We start from the raw sequence: 21618 nt of genomic DNA, 5'->3' as shown, positions 1-21618 counted from the left end.
CTCCCAGCAGCCTTTGCTGGGTGTGCTTGGCTCACGTCCCAGCTGAAACACACAGCTGGGAGAAAAACAAGCCCCAAAATACCTTCTGAGGCTCTGCAGCAGGGCTGCTGCCCCTTGCGATGGCCTTCCTCTTTATAGTGCTCTTCAGCAGGGCTCTGTACTCCCATGCCTGTGGTCAGGCTCTGCTTTCTGCTGAAGCACGTCCTTCGTTTGATTTGCATATCCCTCGTTTGATTTGCACACCCTGACACACCTTCATTCAGCAGCACTGGGCAGGCCAGCATGGGGTGGCCCTCTCCAAACACACTCTCCCCAGCCACCCCAAAAATCTTACCCTGAGCAAAATGTGTAATAAGTCTTGTTTTAATCTTTTTTTTTTTTTTTTTTTTTTTTTTTTTTTCTGCAATGATGGTGCTTGAGAGCAGGAACTCCATCAGTCTTTTACCTCTCAGGGATGGAGCTGGAGTCTTCCCGGGCACTGTCCTTGTGCCCTCCTGGCTCAGAAGGGCAGCCTCAGCCTCTTCTCCTTCACCTGGGTTTCATCTTTTCCTGCCACAGAGTTAGTGTGTCCTCCCGGGAGCCTGCCTTTTTGTTTCCTTCACTCAGACATGAAGCTCACACATAGAGAGTTTGCTGTACCCAAACACACGTCCCCTGGCAGAAGTGCCCTGGGGCTGCAAGTGCGTGGTCAGGACCCCACATCGCAGCAGGGTACATCCCAGGGGGTGACTGGGAGGGATCCCAGGGTGAGGACTGGGGGGGAGCTGTGCTCCACCTTGTGCGGGAGGTTTGTGAGGTGGGGGGGAAGCAACCACTCCTCTTTCAAGAAATAATTAAAGGGCTGTGAAAGCAACCCACGTCAGTAGAAATAGGTTCCTCATTTGGAGGATCTTTGGAAAATGAGTAGGGAAATTCCACAAACTTAAAAAAAAAATTCCAAAGTCTAAAAAAAAAAATCACATTCCCTATTCCTCTGGGCACCACTCCCAGCACAATAATTGTCATGTCCTGTGTTAATACTGCATGGCATCTCCAAAAGCCCTTCTGAAACCTCAAAAGCCATAGAGGAACTGTGGCCCAAGCAATTGCCAGGAAGGCCTCTTGCTCTCTTACTCTTCACACTTCCCCTTGCTCCACACCGGAAAAATCTGGCCTTGAGCATAACCCAGGCTCTTGCACAGAGGATGGAGGGATGTTGCAAGCTGGTGCCACCTTCCCCAGCAGATCCGGCAGCTACGTGCTCCAGTCACACAAGGCAGTCTCAAAGCCACAAAGACAGCTTTGCCTTGTTTGCAACAAGACAGGACGTAGGTGTCCCTGGGCTCCTTGGTTTGGCAGGTCCTCCTACCCCACGTCACCCCATCACAGAGTGTGCCCGGCAGATCTGGCACAGCCAGGACGACGGGGAGGGTGGACTTCAGAGGGGTGTGAATTGGGAGCCGTGTCCTGCTCTGATGCCAGGGTCCAGGCATGCTGCCACACACTTGTCCCATTTTGCCACAAACCTTGCCGTGCCCTGGCATTTGGACTGTGTTTCACAGCAATTCTGCCACCCTGGGGGACATCACTCCTCTGCTGCGAGGACATGCTCTCCTACCAACCCTGCAGACCTGGTAGCAGGTTGGAAGCTCTTGAAGTGTTTGCAAAAAGAACTGCTGGCTGCTTCCACAGACTGTTCTTTGCTCTCTTTTCTATTTGCCTTGTTGAGCTTTTATATCTTACTTGCCTGATACTATTTTTTGTCACCTAGACATGACTTCAGCTCTTTGAAGGGGCCTCTCTGTTTTGAATAACCTCTGGTCCTGGTGGTTATACCTGCTGGTTCCTCTCTATCTTTTGGTACCAAGAGTACTGAAAGGCTGACTTAAATATTTGCAGGCTTGCTGGACATTGTGTGGCCCTGCTGCTTCTTTTAGTTTTATTTTATCCAAGTTCCCTCATTTCATGCACTTCCCCTTTCTGAAGCTGGACAAGATGCCACTGGACTTTTCAATCTTTGGTGATTACGCAGGGCCATGGAAGCAAAACATGTTGTGGTTGTCACCAGCAAGCAGCCCTGTCCTGAGAACATGCTCAGCCCCATCCTGCACAGAGCTCAGTTCATCATCTTCCTCACTGACCTCGTGGCACACATGGAGCAGCCACACACCGATGCCTTGCTGGCTGCTGCCTGGTGTTGCAAACCAGCCATTGGGATGCTTGAAGGCCAACAGCAGTAGTACTATACCTTACCTCTTCCTTTTGGTTGGGATCCCTGTTCTCAAAGGTGTATCTGTGGTGCACAGGGGTTTGCATCCCTCTTCTAAAACAAGGTCCTCATCGCTGGGGCCACACCTTGGAGAAATGGCTCCTGGCTGCTCCCAGCCTCCTGCCTACAGCTGGAAATTGGTGCTTCCACCCACATGTGCCATTCTCCTGCATGATGCTCTCCAGGAGCAGCACCTGGCTTGCCAGTCCTCACCTAAATCTCCCCTGGGGCATCGCCATGGACCACGCACAGCTGCTGGTGTGCAGAGAGACTGGCTCTTGCCCTGTGAGCATCGCAGCAAGGGGAAACAGAGGCTCTGGGCTGCGAAAGCCACCACTAAAGTGCATTCAGAGGGAACCTTGTGGGTTTCATTGTACCGATGAGGGCCTTGAGGCAAAGGAGTCAATGAAGGGGCTGAAGAAGGAACTCCGCAAGGCAGACACTGGTTTCAGTGCTGAGTCCCAGCACCATGACACAACTGCAGTTTTGTCCTTCCTCTGACTGAAAGGGAACCAGCTGCACCCCAGTGATTAACAAGGTCATACCAGCCAGGGCCTTGGGAAGCAGGTCCTGTGACCCCGGGCTGGGACAGCTACCGTACAGGGAGCTGGCCTGTTCCCGGGCTGTGCTGCAGCTGGCATAGCATGAAAGCTGGATGTTCAGCTGTTCTGAGCAGGCACAAAGCTCTCAGGGGTAGATATGGGCTCATAGACAGTTTGATGTCCCCAAAGCAGTGGTGTCAGAGCCACCTGCATGCCCATCCCTGCCTGGCAGCCCCTGCCCTGTGTGGGATTTAGGGATGTGTCACTGTCTGATAGATTCTGGCAGGGTGAGCATGGGCTCTGGCTGCCAGGAGGAGCATGGGCAGGAAAGGCAATCCCTGCCCTCCCCCCAATATATGGGTCTTCCATTTGTTCACACACATTCCCACTTGTGCCCCATGCTCCCTTGCACAGACGTCGGCACCGCTGCTGCCTTCCATCTCAGTGCTGCCTGCAGCCCTGGCAAGAGAAGGGTCAGTCCCAGCAAAGCAAGAGCCCATTTCCCACCGCACCGACACTTCCCCAGTTGCTCACCTTTTACAGCCTTGAAAAGCCGCCGTGTTAATGCAGTGCCTTCTTTGCTGCCTGTCACGTGCCACACAGTCGTGGTGACGTGACAGCCACGCTCCTCTGCCGGGCCTGATACTGGCTGCTACCGAGTCCGTTTGATGAGAGTCTTGCTGGCTGGCATGGCTTGAAGCTCTGTCCTTAGAAATTGTTCATGGCATCCTGGCTCAGCCGTAGGGTTCTCCCTCTGAAGACAGCTCTTGTGCTGTGGCTGCAGAGCCCCAGGGACTTCTGCTTGCCCTGGTCCTGCCTGTCCTGACTCCATGTGCATCCCTGTCCAACTCTCCCTGCCAGCCCCACCCAAATGTGTCTTCCCACCTCAGCTCTCCCAGCCTGTCCCCAGTTTTCTGGTGCTCAGAAGCCTCCTCCCTTCCCAGTGTCCCAAAGCAGCTTCTGAGAGCTGCTGGCATTGCTTCAGCCCTGGCAGGCACCCAGGGGCTGAGGTTACAACCTTTGCCCTGACGATGAGCCAGGTGCTGACGATCTGGGCAGGGAAGGTCCGAGGGGACCTACTGGGACCCCCTAACACTCGGCACCAGCAGGTCTCTGCCTCTCAGCTGGTGTATGTCCCTCAGGTTGTCATGCGCATCTGGAGTCCCACTGCACCCCCAGCCACGCTGTCACCCCACGTCTTTACGTGCCCCACCACTAGGTCCCACAGTCCCCCACCACCACTCCAAAGCAAATCCCCATGCCGTGAAGCTGGGCTCCTCTTTGTTTCCCACATGCCACATGCTCTGCTCCCAGGGTTCATCCCCAGAGCTTCTTTGCTAAGACCTGCTCCACGATCTGCAAGGAGGCCAGGAGCATCTTTGCCAAGCAGCAGCTGAGGGCTGCCTGCAAGGAGCAGGAGTGGAGGGCCCTGCTGCTGCTCCAGAACCCTGCATGGGTGACATGAGGCAGGCAGGGCTGACCCTGCATCTTGCTGCTGGTCCAGAGCTGCCCCTGACCTCACTCTGCACCTCAGGACATGTGAGGTTGGCGCTGATGCTATGGTGGGCACTGGCGCCAGGGTGGGCACTGGACTGGGGCTGGTGACTGCTCTGCCCTGTGCCCATGGAGGGCATGGGGACGCGGGGCCGGCCCTGGCAGGCAGCCTGCCATCAGGAGGCTGGGAAGGGACTTTACTGAGCTGGTGCAGTAAGGAGGCCAGGGACCTGCGCTGTTTGCTAGTGAAGGGTGCCTGCGTTTGGGTTCAGGGGAGCACCCATGCCTACAGCATGACCACCTTACCTGCTCCCATCTCTTCTGGAGGTGCTCACAAGGCCATGGGCCAGTACCCATCCCTCTCTCCATTGCCACCTGCGCCCCACAGCACTCCCCTTTCTGCTGCTGTGCCAAGGGGTGCTCAGCTCCCTGTATGGGGGCTGGCAGAGGCACCCTCAGACCAGGGTCAGCTCCAGGACAGAACAGCACCCGGCAGCTCCTCTCCCTGCTCAACTTGCTCCCGGTGGTACTCACGGCCCCATGTCCCCATCAGTATCCTGCAGCTGACCCTCCGGGACCTGGCCACCAGCCGCAGCAGCAGCACTGGCAGCTACTGCCCTGTACACATCGCTGCGTGCCTTGCAGCCTCGCAGGCTTCACGGGCTTCGTGCCCTGTGGCCCCTTCCTGATGGCGACAGGCTATCCGATAACCACCAGCCACGACCTGCTTGAGTTTAGCCAGATGACCCTGAAGAACACTTCAGCAGCTGCAAACCCCACACCAACAACCCCAAATCCTGCCACTGACACCCTAATCACCCCACTACACCCCCCCTGCATTGGAGGCTGTCCTGGCAGCGCACACCCAGCGAGCCGCTCTGTGTCAGGGCCGCAGTGCAGGCAGCTGGAAATCCCCTCTCCCACCCCAGGGCTGACTCAGCACCCCATGGGGCTCTTGCCAGTACATGGTCCCCTTCCCCATTTGGGCCAGTCCGTGCACGTGGGAAGAACAATTTGTGCAATTTGTAAACAGCCCTGACCACTGGCGCCTCTGAGAGGTTAATTAAAGCAGCCCATGTACAAGCCCTGGCTGTGCCGTGCCTCTCCAAACCAGGGCAGAGGCTTATGCTGCTTCATTTCTGGATTTTTTTTTCACCTGTTTTTGACTCACTCCACCACTGCAGACCGTGTGTCCACATGGTTACAACCAGCTCCAGTGTGGTGTCCTTGCAGCAAAGGCTGGACCCTCCAGCACAGCTTTTCCCTTCTCCTGGGAACTACTGAGGTGTGAAAGGAAGGGACGGGCTCTTGGGGCTCATTCCTGCCAGACTTGGAGGTCCAATGCTTGTGGAAGTCTGAGTTTAAAAACCAAGGAGCCCTTCCTTGTGACTAACCTGCACACGCTGAGCCTCATGGCCAGGCTGTCCCAGGCTCTGGGCCACATCCCCACAACCCATCCTTCACCGCCTCCTTCCTGCTCGGCTCAGGACTTCCTCCTCCTGCCCATGGGTTACACGTTCCAATTTGGCCTCACGTATGGACACCTTTCTGACAGCACTTGGAGCACCCTGGGGGAACAGATGCCAGACGGAAATGGCCTGAACCCCTGCCTGAAAACTGTGTGGTCCCCTGCCAGCATGCACAAGGAATAAAGACAAGGAACCTCAAACAACACTGCCTCTGAGACACACCACCATCTAATGATGTGACATAGCCTCCCCCCAGCCTCAATGGACAGGTCTCATCATTGGGAGCAACCCATCTTCTTCTGAAGGTCTGGTGATGGCTGTGGTGGAGGCAGGACGAAGCCTCCAGTGCAGTGTCCCAGCACAAGTAAACCTCAGACCCTTCCCCAGGACGGGCTGAAATCACAAAGCTGCACAGCAGGGAGCTCAATCAGCACCTTTTTTATTAATATGCGTCATAAATAAAGAAATAAATAAAGGCGAGACACCTTGTTCTAAAGGGGAAATACAAATTAAATATGGTGCAACGTCCGCTAAGCGATTTACAAGCAGGAGGTAACCTTGCAAGAGCAGGGTTCCTTGCCATGGGGAAGCCAGCCCAGGCACGATGCTGTGAGCAGTGTCAACCCGGCCAAGGCACCAAATACTGGCATGGCCTTTTGTTAACACTGCTCCCCACCTGACAGGCAGGTGAAGATCCCCACTCCAGCGGGCGGCATGAACATGGCAAGGAAAGGGTTGACTGGCATTGCTTTTGCCGAGGACCCCAGGACCCCTAGCAGCCCCTTGTGCTCGTGCACACTTATCCCCTTACCCCATGGAACTGCTCAGCATGATCAGAAACCCCGTGCCAAGGGGAACACCACCCTCCCTCCCTGGCTCCCCTGCTCCCTCGGGGAGCACCCCCCAATCTACCTGCCGGGAGCACTGCCCCCAACTCCAAAGAGCATCCCTATAGCCCAGTCAGGGACCCTGCCCTCATCCCCTCCCCTCCAGCCCCCCTCCAATGAACATCCCAGGGCTTTCCAGGCACTGGCTCCCTGCTCAGTGTGGAGGACATGAGGCCACCCCCCAAAGCACCCATCTCCACACAGAGTGGCACTACCCATCCCAAACCTACATAACACTGAACATCCACGCGCCTTCCCCACGACCCCGCACACCCCTTTGCTCCCCACACACACATATCCCATTCCCCCTCCCCTGGCCATGGCCAGGCATGGCCCCAGCCCTGCAGCCTGGCAGTGCCAGGCCACTTGGCCCGGTACAACCCACCAGGCACCACTACAACACATTAGGACAGGGCTGCTCCAGCATGGGGGAACCTGCCTTGCAGCCCCCCATCAAGCTGAAATGCAACCCATCAGCCCAGCCTTGCAGAGACCTTGCCAACGCACGGTGCTGCCACCCCTGTGGCTGATCATGCCAGGGATGCTGAAGGCTGCAGACTCTGCTGCCACCCCCAAGGAGGGGACAGCCAGCATCCTGCAGTCTCCAGCATGAAACTGAGCCAGGCAGCGGGGCAGCGCTGCCCTAGCAGGGACTTCTTGGGATCCTGCTATGTACGAGTCCACGGCCTACAGGTGCTGGAGATGGTGCGGGGTTGAGGGGGCTCAGGCGGTCCCCGGTGTGGCTGCATGCACGGTGATGCCTGGCAATACGAGGTGCAGCTCGCAGAAGACCTTGAGGGCCAAGTCGGCCTTTGGCAGCTGCACAAGGAGGAGCAAGAAGGGACCATCTACGGTTATGGTATTCTGTAATGGCAAGAAAGGTAAGAAACTAGCAAGAAGCTGTGTCTGTTCCTCTGGCAGGGTGGGCTTTCCCAGAGGAGACTCAGCAGCCCACGGTACTGTGCTTGGCCTTGTAGCCATGTCAATAGTCCTCGTCTCCTGGGTTGGTGACGTACATGATGGGCACCAGTCCCTTCTCGGAGCCGAGGCTGCACTGCAGCCAGTCACCATCCACCTTGGAGATGACCTGCAGGATATCCCCTTTGTTGAAACTCAGCTGTCCTGGTTCAGTGGCAATGTGATGGCAAAGAGCTTTCACCTCACTGCAGGCAGAGAGAGGGGAAGAAGGGTTAGCTCACCACAGGACACTCACCCTGCTGAAGTCCAGGCACCACTGCAGGCACAGAGGAACGAGGAAAACACTTTCTGCTTCCCTCCCCAGACAACTTCCGTCACCTGCAGAGTTGTGGTGGATGGATGCACAAGCTGCATCACTGGCCCGAACCATCCCCTGGTCCACGAGTATAAAGGGGGCCAGGTGAATCACAACAGGCAGAGCTGTGCCAACCCCAACCCACAACATCCCAGTACCTGGTGCCACTCACCAGGGAGGGTGGGGAGACAGCCCCTGGGCTGGCTGCGCTGCAGCAGGCGCTACGGCTGGCTCTGGCTGGTGGGGCTCTGGCTCAGGGGCTGCTTCTCGCCACATGCTTGCTCCGACCGTCTGGGCCACCAGCTGGAACACAGACTTGTCCAAGTTCAGCCAGCCGGAGGGCAACCTGCAAGGAGGAGACAGAAGCAGATAGTGGCAGGGAGGCATACGTGGATGCAAGGAGCAGCCACTTTCATGGCAAGGTCAAGCCTTAGGGGTCTGGCTTGGTGCACAAAGTGCACTGTGGTCCCCAGGCCGTCTCCTGGTGGGGAGGGGTCAGCATCCTGCAGACACACCATGGCCTGGACTTTTCCAGTCAGGGCATAGATGGAGAGGCAGTGTGGAGAGGTCTCAGCTACACTGGGCAACTTCATGCCTCCTCCTCACCTGTTGTGTGCAATAGTGATGGCTCCATGTTCTGTTCTCAGGATGTATTTTTGGGAAGGATGAGGTGATGATGGGGGCCATGCAGCAGCGGCCCTTTCCCTGGAGAGGGAGCTTAGGCAGTGGTAGAGCTTAGGCAGAAGAGGAAAGCCTGTGAGGTGGATTGAGCAAAGGTAGGATCTGAAGGGAATGGTTGTGTGGGAAGAATTAAGGCAGGCCAGCAGGGCAGGGCAGGGGAGGGCAGGGCAGGGGCGACAGACCTCTCAATTCACATGCTGCCTCTGATGTGCCACAATGGTGTAGCTCAGCAGTTGGCTATTGGCCTGACTTCCACTTGCACTGCTGCAACCCCAGGTTACCCAGCCCTTCCCAGCCCGAAACCATCCCTGTCCTTACCTGTTAGGTTGCCTGGGCTCTTTTTGCACCTTCCTGGACCCAAACAAGTGTCCCCACTTGATGGGCTGGCTGCCCTCTGACACATTGGTGCTGCTCTCTTCTTGGGGGGCTGCTGCTGCTGCTCCCACTTTCTGCTGAGTCCCAGTCTCCTTCTCCTTGCTGCGCTTCAGCTCTGTAAGCACCGAGTCTGGGGGGCTGCCCATCCAGAAAGGCCAGCTCCGTTCCTTCACCTCTTCGCCCGCTGGTACCTGCTGGGGCTTTTCCAAGGGCTCTTCCACAGCTTCAGGACTTGGCTTGCTGGCAGCCTTGGGCCTCTCCTCCAAGGTGCCCTCAGCAATGGGGCAAGACTCTGCACCTTCCACCACCCCTTCACGAGGAGGTGGTGCCTTGTAGGTCTCTACTGACTTGGGCACAGTATTCAAAGCTGCCTTCTTCTTCTCATAGCGGATCAACTTTGAGCCTTCAGCTGAGCCTTCGATGTAAATCTGAGAGCTCTGCATGAGCTGGTACCACCAGCCTGCCTGCTTGTCCTTCTTCCCCTCCCATGCACTCTCTCGCATCTTCCTCTGCTCTTCCTCCCTGTCACCATCTCCACAGGAGGCCCCCACCCCCTTGACCCTCTCACTTGTAGCTTGCTGGGGGCTGTGGCCTGGTGAGATGTCACCATCTCTGCCACCCACTTTGCGTCCTTCAAGGGTGGTGCTGCAGCCATCGGGATCCTCACTGCTGCCCCGCGTCCGCATCAGCTGCAGGGTGGAGTGTGCGGAAAGGAGCAGGTCCTGCTTCACACGCAGCAGCTCCTTTTGCTGCTGCTGCTCTTTGCCCATTTGCATCAGGTGGTGCTCGAAAAGGAGGTCTAGGTTGAAGGGCAGCAGGGAGAGAGGCTGGAGCAGGAGCAGGAGCTCCTCGAAAAGAGGCTGGCACACGCTGTGAGACAAGCACAAGAAGCCCACCGGCAGGTAGTGTGCCAGGATGATATCTGTAGAACAAAGGACATGAATTAGAGGAGAGACCCTTGCCACCTTTGCCAAGCCACCAAGAAGCTGCTGAAGCTGTGGGGAAAGGAGTTGGACACTAGTTTTTTGGTCACAGCTGTGGCTGCAGTCTGAGGCTCAGCACTGCGTCAGCGAGCACCGGATGCTCTGTGAGCTCTTGGCAAACTCACCCAGATCCTGCTTCCAGTCCTGCCGGCAGCCAGGACCTGCCTGGCAGACTGTCCACCAGGATGGCCTCTGCCAGAAAAGACCATGGGAGCAGGGTGCGAATAAAGAGCATCGAAGGGTTAGCACACGTTAAAATTCTCTTCCCCACCTCCTGGAGAAGAACAAGGAGCTGCAGCTCTGGCCAGTACCTCTCCCCCGCAGAGAGGCATCAGGGACAGCTGAACGCTGTCTTTCCAGGGACCTGGCTGGGCTCAACGGTGGATCCTAACAGAAAATGGACTAGCATTTCTACCCGCAGCACTCATCCTTCACTTAATTTGGCCACATCCGCAGTGCCTTCCTACCCTAGCTTTGCTGTCAGGTCTCACTGCCAGGGAGAGAGCTGCGAACAGGATTTGTGGCCATTTAACCCCACTGAGATAATAAACTTACACCACAGGCAGGATTTGCACCTTATCTCCAACCCCTTTGCCTAGCCTTCATCATCCTGACAGTCCTAGCTTTTGCTCTCACTTTCAGCTCTTAATGATAGCTTGAAACAGATGGTTGTCTTCTGCTCCAGAAACCTGGGATGCTTTCTCTTGGCACACTGCTGAGTACAAAGGCAAGTCTACTCTCCTATCTGCTCCAGAGAGAAAGGCTGACTGCATGTGCAGACCTGGGAAATGTCTGCTGCCAGCCCCCAAGCCTGCCAGAAGACACTGGGCTGGACCCCTTGCAGTGCATGAAGGGCTGAGCCCAGACTGAGCCACCAGCACTCTCAAGGGATCCAGCAGGTCAAGGGTGGCTGTCTCACTGCGCAAGAAGCACTTAGTCATGCCGCTTCTAGGCATCAGGCAGCTGGGTCGCGCTGCTGGTTTATCTGTACCCTCTAGAAACATTTCTGGTTGAAAAAATAGATACATCCAGTAAAATATGCTTTTTGTTTGTTAGGAGGTTTTTCTTTCCATTTCTTTCCATTTCCCATGCCTGAAGGGTTTCAGCTAAGCGTGCACATCTCCAGCCATGCAAAGCTCTCAGGCACTGGGCAGGAAATACAGAGATTTGGGGAGGGTTCGATCTGGCCTCCTGCAGCTAGACTGAGTGATCTGAATTGGAGGTGATAGCCTTAGGTACTAGCTGCAGCTGGGAAGGACATGGCTGGCCAGGCTCAGATGGAAGGAGCTGCATGGAGCTTGAACTTCCATCTGGGACTTCCCTGGCACACTGGGACTGTATATAGTCTAGTTCTTCAGCTCAGAGAATAGGGAAGCAGCTTAGGCTGAGAGACCAAAAAGAAAATTGCATGCCCCTCCTGTGCTCTAGGTTGTGCAGAATTTGGCCCCCACTGCACCCTACAGAAGGCTCTTACCTTCATGGTTGTAGAGGTGGTTGAACCAGAACTCCAAGGACCGGATACTGCAGGAAGGGAAAACAAGCAGGGAAAGAAAGAGTGAAAACTGATTAATCCCCTTCATCCTTGCTGTTCTACAAAAAGAAGTGTGACTGGAAAAGGGCATTTACACTTCAATGACTTTGTTGTCTCACTCTTCACTGGCATGTGCTCTAGTCATGATGTGCAAGTTGCAGACGGCAAAGGCAGGGACTGAGAGAATGAAGAACTATGCACTGTAGAAGATCAAGTTTGAGACCATCTAAGGAACCTCAAGGTGCACAAGTCCATAGGACCTGATGAGATGCATCCATGGGTCCTGGGGGAACTGGCAGATGAAGTTGCTAAGACATTATCCATCAAATTTGAGATATCATGGCAGTCTGGTGAAGTTCCCACTGACTGGAAAAGGGGAAACATGACCCCCATTTTTAAAAAGCAAGAAAGGAAGACCTGAGGAACTACAGGCCAGTCAGTCTCACCTCTGTGCCTGGAAAGGTCATGGAGCAGATCCTCTTGGAAATCATGCTAAGGCAATGGAAAGCAAGGAGGTGACTGGTGACAGCCAACACGGCTTCACTAAGGGCAGATTGTGCATGAAAAAATTTGGTGGCCTTCTACAACTGAGATTGGTGGATAAGGGACGACCAACTGATGTCAACTACCTGGACTTGTGCAAAGCATTTGACAGTCCCATATGACATACTTGTCTGTAAACTGGAGAGACATGGATTTGACAGACAGACCACTTGGTGGATAAGGAATTGGCTGGATGGCTGCACTCAGACGGCTGAGTGGTCAACGGCTCCACGTCCAAGTGGAGACCAATGATGAGTGGTGTTCCTTGGGGGTTGGTACTGGGACCTGCTCTGTTTAATATCTTTGTCAGTGACATGGACAGTGGGATAGAGTGCACCCTCAGCAAGTTCACTGATGAAACCAAATTGTGTGGTCAACATGCTGGAGGAGAGGGATGCCATCCAGACAGATGTTGACAGGCTGGAAAGGTAGGCCCGTGCAAACCTCACGATGCTCAGATGCTCAATCAGGCCAAGTCAAAGGTTCTGCACATAGGTTGGGGCAATCCCAGGCACAAATACAGGCTGGGCAGAGAATGGATCGAGAGCAGCCCTGAGGAGGACTTGGGGGTTGCTGGTTGATGAGGAGCTCAACATGAGCCAGCAATGCGCGCTTGCAGCCCAGAAAGACAACCTCACCCTGGGCTGCACCAGAAGAAGTGTGGCCAGCAGGTTGAGGGAGGTGATTCTCCCCCTCTACTCTGCCCTGGTGAGACCCCACCTGGAGTACTGTGTCCAGTTCTGGAGCCCATAACATAAGAAGGACATGGACCAGCTGGAGAAGGTCCAGAGGAGGGCCACGAAGATGATAAGAGGGCTGGAGCACCTCTCCTGTGAGGACAGGCTGAGAGAGTTGGGGCTGTTCAGCCTGGAGAAGAGGAGGCTCCAGGGAGACCTTATAGCGGCCTTCCAATACCTCAAGGGGGCCTACAAGAAAGATGGGGAGGGCCTTTTGACAGGGGCCTGTTGTGATAGGACAAAGGGTAATGGCTTTAAACTAAAAGACAGTCAATTTAGATTAGATACAAGGAAGAAATTCCTCAGTGTGAGGGTGGAGAGGCACTGGAACAGGTTGCCCAGAGAAGCTGTAGATGCCTCATTCCTGGAAGTGTTCAAGGCCAGACTGGATGGGCTTTTGAGCAATCTGGTCTAGTGGAAGGTGTCCCTGCACAGGGCAGGGGGGTTGGAATGAGATGATCTTTAAGTCCCTTCCAAGACAAACCATTCTGTGATTCTATGATTCTGTTTAACACTGAGTGTAGCGTGCATGCTCCTTATCTAACCTGGAAGGGCCAACCTGGAATCCTGGACCAGGGCAATTTCTCCATCAAAACCTCATGCACTGGGATTCACTGCAGCTCCAGGAAGCAGTGATTTAAGCAGGGATTTCTGGGAGTAATTTATGCATATGTTCTGTCTAGTTCTGTATGAACCCTGACAGACAGACTCTTCCCACCTAATGTTTTGTGAGTAAAACAAGCTAACATGTTCTTCAGTAGGCTACAGGCATCCCTTCTCAATGCTGGCCTGGCAGACTAGGTTTTGATCCTTCTGGATTTTCCTGAGGCTCACAGCTTCTTTCTTCCCTCACCTACAGCTGGGAAGCAGCTTCCCAGGTTTCTTAAGCCTTTTCATGGGCAAACGTGCCTGCCTTCCGTCAAGGACTAGCACCTACTGCCAGCCTTGGACATGCAGCCAGCCCAGGGAGCCTGCTTACTTGAGGAGGCCAAAGATGAATGCGTTGAACCTCATGGTGTGGTTTGTGAGCTCCGTGTACTGGCTGATCTTGCTGTAGAGGCTGTGCAGCAACTTGGTAGATGGGCCTACAGAGAGAAGCAAAATGTTGAGATTAGTAGTGGTCAACAAAGCTAAAACAGCACCATGGGAAGCAGCATCAAGGCAAGGACAGGCATTGTCTGGGTGTCCATGCCTGTATGTACACTGCCCCTCCACCTATCATGGAGATGAGCTCACTCCAACCCAACAGTTAGATGCCACAAGGGAGATAGGTTGTGGTCTGTCCCAGACTGCCACTTCAAAACTCTGGGAAAGTTTCAGTACTGCAAGGACCTGCTTCCCACACTTCAGGGACAATCGTAGCCCTTGGCTCAAAATCAGCAGGTAAACAGAATCTTGTGGTGAGTGGTTATAACTTGGGGTGTCTGCAATCACAGAGATAATCACAGAGCTGGAGATCTGCCACAAACAGGCTAGAAGGCTTTCCAGCTCTGGATGTACGCTCTTCATGATGCAGAAATCAGTGTGGTCCTGCCATCTGTAACCTCAGAAAGGAGTTCTCCTGGATGGTAGCCACTGCCACAATCCAGGGTGCAGACTGGTACTAGCAGAGGCTGTGGGCATGCTTGAGCCAAGTGAGCTGTGAGTGCAAATTTTCTTACAGACCAGGCTAGAGCACAACTCTGCCTTATACAGTAGCTGTGCAGGGCTAAAGATGAAGGTCTGGAAACACCCTGGAAACTTAGAAGGGGGAAAGGGGCATTCCTTTTGCTTTTTTCTTTTTTTTTTTGTTGCTAGGGTCTGTTACAGGAGAATTTGGAAATTTCAGGGGAAATGACAATAAATATTTGGGCAGAAAAGAGCAGTGGCTCTCCCATCTTGCAAGAGCAGGTCCAGGTGCACCCTGTTCCATGCAGGGAGCCAGATGTTATTCTGCATACCCATCCTTACAGTCATCCTTCCCCAGCACCTCCCAGCCACAACACAGGAATACCGCAGAGTGACCGGCATTGCTGCACACCCTCCATACCTAGCTGGGTGGATGCTTCTACCACGCTCCAGGGGATGTTCCTCCTCTGGCCAATGATCATGTCCAGGACGTAAGCCTTGAGCCCGTCACTCAGGATATCCCGGACAGCAGGGCACAGGTATTTCAGGATGAGATGCCCCACATTAGGGCTCACAGAGCTGTTCCCAAGTTTGGCCTAAGGGAGAAAACAGGCAGCAGGGAGAGGGTTGGTAATTGCTCTACATGGTACAGGTGATGCGAACAGTCCAGTCCCACTTGCCTACCACAGAAATCCAGCAGTCAATATCCAGACTACAACGATGCTCAGCAACTCCTTGAACAGGCAGGCTCTTCCCCTTCACCCCGGCTGTCTCATACACCAGTTTTGGGTTGCTCCTTGCAAGGTCTGCCTCAGGCTGGGATGAGGCAATAGCTTGGGAAGAGAGTATCTCAGCTTGGGAAGAGGATACCCCAGTTAGAAGGGATAGAAGGGATGCTTGGTTCTGCCTACAGATATAAAAAGGCTGTCCTGCTGGAGGAAGAAAAGAGCAGGGGAGTTTACTGCTGCTGTAAATTTTCTTGTGGCTATTTTTGAAGCAGGAAGCAGCAAGCCACATAGGAACTACCAGCAGTGAGGGGTTAAGGAAGGAACACTTAACTTAGTGACAAGCTGAGCTATAATTCCTAGGGATTACTATAAATAAACAGGGTGAGGGCCAAATTGAGATCTTAGGTTGAGGTGAGGAAGCATGTAAGAGCCCAGCATCAGCAGAGCAGGGACATACTCTGCTGCATATAGTACTTGAGCTGCCAAGGGGTCAATCCAGAGGGGACAGCCTCAGGCCTTGCAGGTCACATTTACGGTCCCACGCAGTTGTGTTCAGGGCACAGATTTTACCAGCTGAGCTGGAATTACACTAGCCAGTTGGCATGGGTCCACAAAGGGCCTGAACTGAGACTGAACTTCTGGGTAAGGAATAATCTCCCCAGATCCACTGAGCGTGGGAGCATGAGGGATGGGTGCTGCCTTTTGACAGGTGAATGCTCAGCCCATGGCACACTCACACATAGTGAAACCCTGGATCAAAACCACAGCGTTGTCTGGCAAGTAAAGAAATGGAGGGATACTGCAATTATTCCCCAAAGCAACACTGCAAGAATAAGAAATTCACAGTGAAAGCTGAGGAAATCCAAATAGCTCCGGTTACGCTGCACAGCAATCTCTGCATCAGCAACAATTGTAATTAGTGGCAAATTACCCTGGGTTCTGAGATATGATTGAATGGGTTTGGAATCTGTCCCTGTCAGGTTTCTCCTTGGGGATGGCACTCCAGGGCAGTTGTCATGTCCGAACAGTGTCACATTGCTTCCTCAGAGTCCTCTGACTGAGGCAGAGCATTCAGCATTGAGAGAAGGCACCACAAACAAGTCGAGTGTCAGAGGACCACGAACACTGCCTGGTATAAACAGAAGCAAACTTGCTCTGCTTCTGTTTTATTCCAGAAATGGGAGATGAGGGAAGCACAGGCCAAAGACAGCCAGCCCCACAGGCAACCTGGATGCACTCTGAAGCTAGTGGGTTCATGGTAAGGGCCGTAGGGGAAGCCTAGCTGCCCCAGATGGGCAATGACTGATGCACTTTTTTGTCATTGTGGAGCCCTGTACTACATCGAGGTACTGGGGACACTGCACTGTGTCCTGGCACCAGTGCCAGAACAGAATCACAAGATGGGTGGAGGAAGGAGACAGAACTCTGCACTACATGAGAAAAAAAGAGCTGGTGTGCTGCATCAGACCAGAAGTCCAGCTGACCTGATATTCCATCTTCTTAAGGGCCTTAAGTAAGTGTGTAAGAAAGAGTCAAATGACAACAAACATGTATAATACTTCCCCTTAATACTCTCCCAGCATATAACTACTTTTGACTCAGAGACTATCTAAGCTGGACATAATTCCTACATGTTTAATAGACCCCAATGAATTTCTCTTCCCTGTATTTTTCTGATCTTTCTTCAAATCCACATAATCTTGTAGCATCATCCAGCAAGAACTGTCACAGATTTGCTATAATCTGCTGCTGCATGATGTCCTATAATAGTTGTTTGTTTTGTTCTTGGTACTACAAGCTTCATTGGATACCTCGTATTTTTTGAACTGGAAGAGAATGGAGAGGAAATCTTTCCCCATCCTCTCCATGTCAATCATAATATTGAGAAGCCAGACTGAAAACAAGACGTACCTTCACTCCTGGATCTCTGCTGGTTCCAAAGTGAGCCACAATCAGGTCAACAGCTGTGTTGATTGCCTTCACCAGACCTAGAGGGAAACATTGAGTCAGAGAACTGCCAGAGGGGCTTCTAGCACGGACCCTGACCAAACACTTCATGAAAAGGCCCATGTCAGCGCATGTGCCCTCCTGGCCAAAAACACGCAGGGTCCCCCCAGCACCTCACCAAATCTGTCCCTGCCGGTTCCAGCACTCACGTATCAGCCTAACAGTTGGACAACCTTTAGAAGTGGCTGAAGTATAAGACACCCTGTCAGTGTTCCCACGGGACAGGGACAGTCACCTCCACGAACCATCCCTTCAGGGAGCAGAGATGGGGTCTGAGGCAAGGAGCATTTTGCTGCTCTGATCCTACAGGGTTTGCAGGGCAGAAGCCACGTGTTTGGCAAGCTATGTAATGACTTTTAGTAACAAGCCAGTGGTTTGTAATCTGACATCTGCATCAGTATGACACAAGAAGAGAAGCGGCATAGAAGGGAAAGCTGCCATCTGGTAATCACCAACACTTACCTGGCAAAAGCACGGGAACCTTTCTGCATATCCCTTGCCTCTGACATATCAGGGCAGCTGCCAATAATCCAGTGCCCAACCCTGCCTCTAGCATGGATCTCACCACAGTCACATCTTGTCCTGCTTTGGAATCCTTTCTCCCACCTTTTATATGAACACTTTACCATGTAGGACCCAACAGACCTTCTACCTAAATTAGAAAATCTCAGGGTAGCATATCTGCACCACCGCATGGATTCACAGGTCTACCCTTGTATACTGAGGCTAGGGTGGCATCATGCTCTGCCTTGGGGTCACATTCCTGTGCCTGCCTGCTCTCTCTGCCCTTTCTTGTGGACTTATGATCCTTTCTAATCGTACTTCTTGGGACAAGCAGCTCAGACATACTGCATGGCACACTGCATGGTGCACAGATCACAAGAACCTGCCATGGAAACAGCCATCAGCCCAGCGGGACTTGTAGTGATGACGCTACAGCAGAGAGGGGCAGGGAAAGAAACCATTACACCTACAGAGATGAGAAGAGACAGAGAGAAGCACTGTCTCATGCTGTGGTACACCACACCCTCCTCTGCGAGAGACAAACGGACTCACCCTTCTTCTGCAGCAAGTCGATGGAGATGGACTCTGTGTTGCCATCTGGGGAGAGGCAGAACTCGGCAGGGGGTTTCTCTGCTAGTGAGAAGTAGTCAGGGAAGAAGTCAGTGTAGGTAAGCTGGAGCTGCCTCATAGACTGTCCTGCAGGGCCAAGACAGGGGGAACAAGGATCAGACCCAATCCCTTATTCCAAAGTCTCACCCACATTGTTCGCTTTTCCCAGAAGCAACCTACACCAGCAGCCATCTTCACCCCAGCCTGTCCAAGACTGGGACAGCAAGGCTACAGGTTTCTAACTCTCCCAGCAACGGTTTGCAACGTGAGCCTGTACAGTTCAACCCCACAGCCCACCCAACATCTAGCTCCAGCTTGACTGGGGGCCCACAGGGACTGGAAGATACTGCAGGAGGTTCACCCTCATGGACTGGAACTGAGGGAAACCTTGCTGAACCAGACTCTCTGGTCTGCTGTGCAGAGAGCCCCAGCAAGTGGGGTCAAAACACAGAGACAATCCCTGCTTCTCACACACAGGCATCCACAGGCAACAGACTACAGGTCTTCTGCCTGTCCCCTGGGATGGCCTCTGTTTTCAAGGGGTGACTTCTGCAGGAGCTCTCTCATGTGGTCCATTTTCATCTGGTTGACTCCCCAGGTCTGTGCTAGGCATCTTCCCTTGAAAGAGGGATGGAGAAACTGTTTGTGTTGGCAGAGTGAAGAGCAGAGCTTTGGGGAATTCCCCCCACAACTTGGGACTGGCCTGAAGAATGCTCTTCCTCCCACTGATAGACTCCTCTGCTCTTCCCGGAGGACTCTCAAAGGCTCAGCCAAAAACAGCCTGCCCCTCTCAGCCCTTCCTGCACAGGTTTTGGAGGACAGGGAAGACTTTAAGGGCAACACACAGAGAAGACAGAGTCCCATGGAGCCCTACAGTGTGGTCAGCTGCCCCGTGAAAGCTACAGCCCAGCATCTAGCATGCTGCCAGGGTTGGGGCAGATGGGCAGACACTGTGGGGCACAGACACGAGACCTCCAAGGGCCACAACTCCTGAACAAGTAATGAATTACAAGCTGGCCACAATTCAGAAGCACCTGCTGAGGTCTGAGCCTGCTCTTCGGCCACTCATTTTCCCCTTCAGTCCAGCCCAGAGCTGGACCTGACTGCTCTCAGCTTGTGGAGAAGAAGAGAGGCTCCACACAGAGTGTACCCATCAGTGAGGCAATTTTCACCCTTCTCTTGTACCCCTTGGCCCCACTGTGAGCAGATGCATCACCCCTCCTGCTCAGAGCAGGCAGAGCCGTGATGAGGCGAGGCTGAACCTGAGCCCCAGGGTCACCTCCGAAGAGCCCCCCAGCAGAAAGGTGGTGCGCACCGTTCAGCTTGCAGTGGAAATGGCTGGTGTTGAGAGCGCCAGGGAGCTCAAAGATGGGGTTTCCCCGGTTCAGCCGGGGCTCTTGCTGCCTCCTGTCTAGGCTGCTTGCTAAGCTGGGCAGCCCCGAAACACGGTCCAGACCCAAGGGGTTCCTCCGCCTGTACTCCCGCCACTTCAGCGCTTGTGGGGAGAGGTGGTTCGCTAGGACACCGCAGGCAGTGAGCACCAGACAGGAGGACATGAGCAGATGGCAGGACGTGGAGGGGAAATGGGGAGAGAGAGGACAAGAAAGAGGAAGGACAGAGAAAGAGAAGCAGCACATTAGTTAAAAGTCCAGCAGCGTTTCAGGACGTTAGCACACAAACACGAAGGGAGGCAGAGGCCACGGCTGGGCAGGAGCCTGGGTGGCCTCGTGGCTGCAGGCATAGAGGGAGCAGGTTTTGGGTGAAGCACCTGCTGTGGGGTGCTGTAAGATCAGCAGCCCCACGCTGCCCTCTCCTCCAGTGTAGGAGCTGGGACTGGAGGGACATGCTCTTAGCGTAGGACTTTCTTTTGCAGGCAGAGTGATGATAGGGGGTGTTGGACATTGCAGCACCCAGATGCAATTTTGCCTCGGGCTGTGGCTGTAAGGGACGTGTTACTACAGCAAGGAGCCACAGCTGTAGGGAGCCAGACATGTTCCAGACCAACACATCCTAGTAGATGGGTACCTACCATTGAGGGGCCGTATTCCCACACTGCTCAGGGGACCAGAGCTGCTGGTCTCACTGCCACTTCTCCAGTGGGGATCTGCGTGGCCTCCCGCTCTGCTCAGGGGCATACCACCCACTGAGAAGGGCAGGAGGGACCCACTGTGGAGTCGGTACTCCGAGAGTGGTGGGCTTGGCTCCAGTGGTGCCTCCTTCTTGGGAACCGGCTTGGGGTTCTCCTTTTGCCTCAGAGCATCAGCTTTGGTGGCTTGGGAGGGCTGCATGGCACTGACAGCAGGGGAAGACCTCGTGGGGAGCAGGTTGGCAGAGATGGGGCAGGACCTGCTCCTGGGGGGCTGGCTCTCTCCAGCTCTATCCACGGTAGGTGAGGAAGAGGAGTCCACGCTTTGAAAGAAAGGCACGTTGCATCGCACAGGAGAATAACTCCCCAGGGGAGACGGCCGGGTTGTTTCGGGGGCAGGCTTCTTAACACAGCCATCATTGCGGGAGGCAGCTCCGTCTGCTGAGCGTTGGGTCAGGAGCGTGCCGTGGGTTTGGCTCCCCGCCGCCGCTGACTGCTCTGCTGAGGTGGCTGAGGCTGACGACTGCGAGATCTGCTGGCTGGCAGATCGGTTGCTGGACAAGCTGTAGAGTTGGGAAAGGCTGGAGGCAAAATGGCTGTGCAAGGCCCGGGCCTTGGGTGGCTTGCTGAAATGGTGCTGGAAAACAAAGGGCTGGATGGGCAGAGTCGTGGGACGCTGGTCCTTGCTGTAGCGTACCACAGGCTTGCCGTCTGTGCCACCACCTTCGGGGAGAGAAATGGGGTGAGAGTGTGAGGATGGGCAGAGATACAGTTATCGTCAGACAGCCCAGCAGATCACAGGCAAAAGGGAACATGTCCTCAGCTGTGGGAAGAAGAGGATGAGCTAGCGGCCAGTGACACAGGCAGAGTGCTTCAAGTCTGAACCAGCTACACAGATCATGAGCTGGCAGGGTAAAGGCACAGGGTCCCAAATGCAGGGTTTCCAGCTGTTTACAGCTGCCTGGAGGAGTATGGCACTGCACTGGGGGCTTCTCTCTCCTGGTAGGGTCACCACTTTCCTATCCCTTCCCCATCCCTTGCTCCCAGGACAGCATAAGCCATGGCCCCAGGTGCCTGTCCTCAGCTGGTCTCCACCCAGGCAGTACCACAAAGACACGGCCCGACGCACTGCAGTACAGCAAGATTTCTTATTGCAAAGGACTGTCCCCTCCCACACGTGCTGAGAACTCACCCCGCCGAGCACAGCATTACATGCGACAGCTCTGTGTCCCACATTGAGCTCAGTGCTGTCAGAAAGGCTGCTTGCCTCCCCTTCTCCCTCCCTCCTCTTTCTCCTGTAGCTGTTACCCCTC

General features: G+C 54.2%; 1 protein-coding gene across 10 annotated transcripts in view; it reads right to left on the bottom strand.

The window, feature by feature from the left end:
* Window positions 1-6176: 6176 nt before the first annotated feature.
* Window positions 6177-21618, bottom strand: part of RUSC2 (RUN and SH3 domain containing 2) — a 54132-nt gene continuing 38690 nt past the window's right edge. For 9 of the 10 annotated variants that reach the window (XM_086771284.1, XM_086771286.1, XM_086771289.1 and 6 more), the window contains 10 exons: window positions 20249-21028; window positions 19535-19735; window positions 18163-18306; window positions 17011-17087; window positions 14793-14967; window positions 13743-13848; window positions 11427-11473; window positions 8913-9891; window positions 8086-8259; window positions 6177-7803 (listed from right to left, as the gene is read on the bottom strand). In XM_086771284.1, the coding sequence (XP_086627410.1) occupies window positions 7623-7803; window positions 8086-8259; window positions 8913-9891; window positions 11427-11473; window positions 13743-13848; window positions 14793-14967; window positions 17011-17087; window positions 18163-18306; window positions 19535-19735; window positions 20249-21028 (2864 nt within the window). In that variant the 3' untranslated portion in view covers window positions 6177-7622. The remainder of the gene's footprint in view (window positions 7804-8085; window positions 8260-8912; window positions 9892-11426; window positions 11474-13742; window positions 13849-14792; window positions 14968-17010; window positions 17088-18162; window positions 18307-19534; window positions 19736-20248; window positions 21029-21618) is intronic. The other variant, XM_086771292.1, reaches the window with a different exon arrangement.

Source organism: Chlamydotis macqueenii, chromosome Z (genome assembly GCF_036417535.1).
Source record: "Chlamydotis macqueenii isolate bChlMac1 chromosome Z, bChlMac1.mat, whole genome shotgun sequence".
NCBI lineage: Eukaryota > Metazoa > Chordata > Aves > Otidiformes > Otididae > Chlamydotis > Chlamydotis macqueenii.
This window is presented reverse-complemented; position numbering and strand designations above follow the sequence as displayed.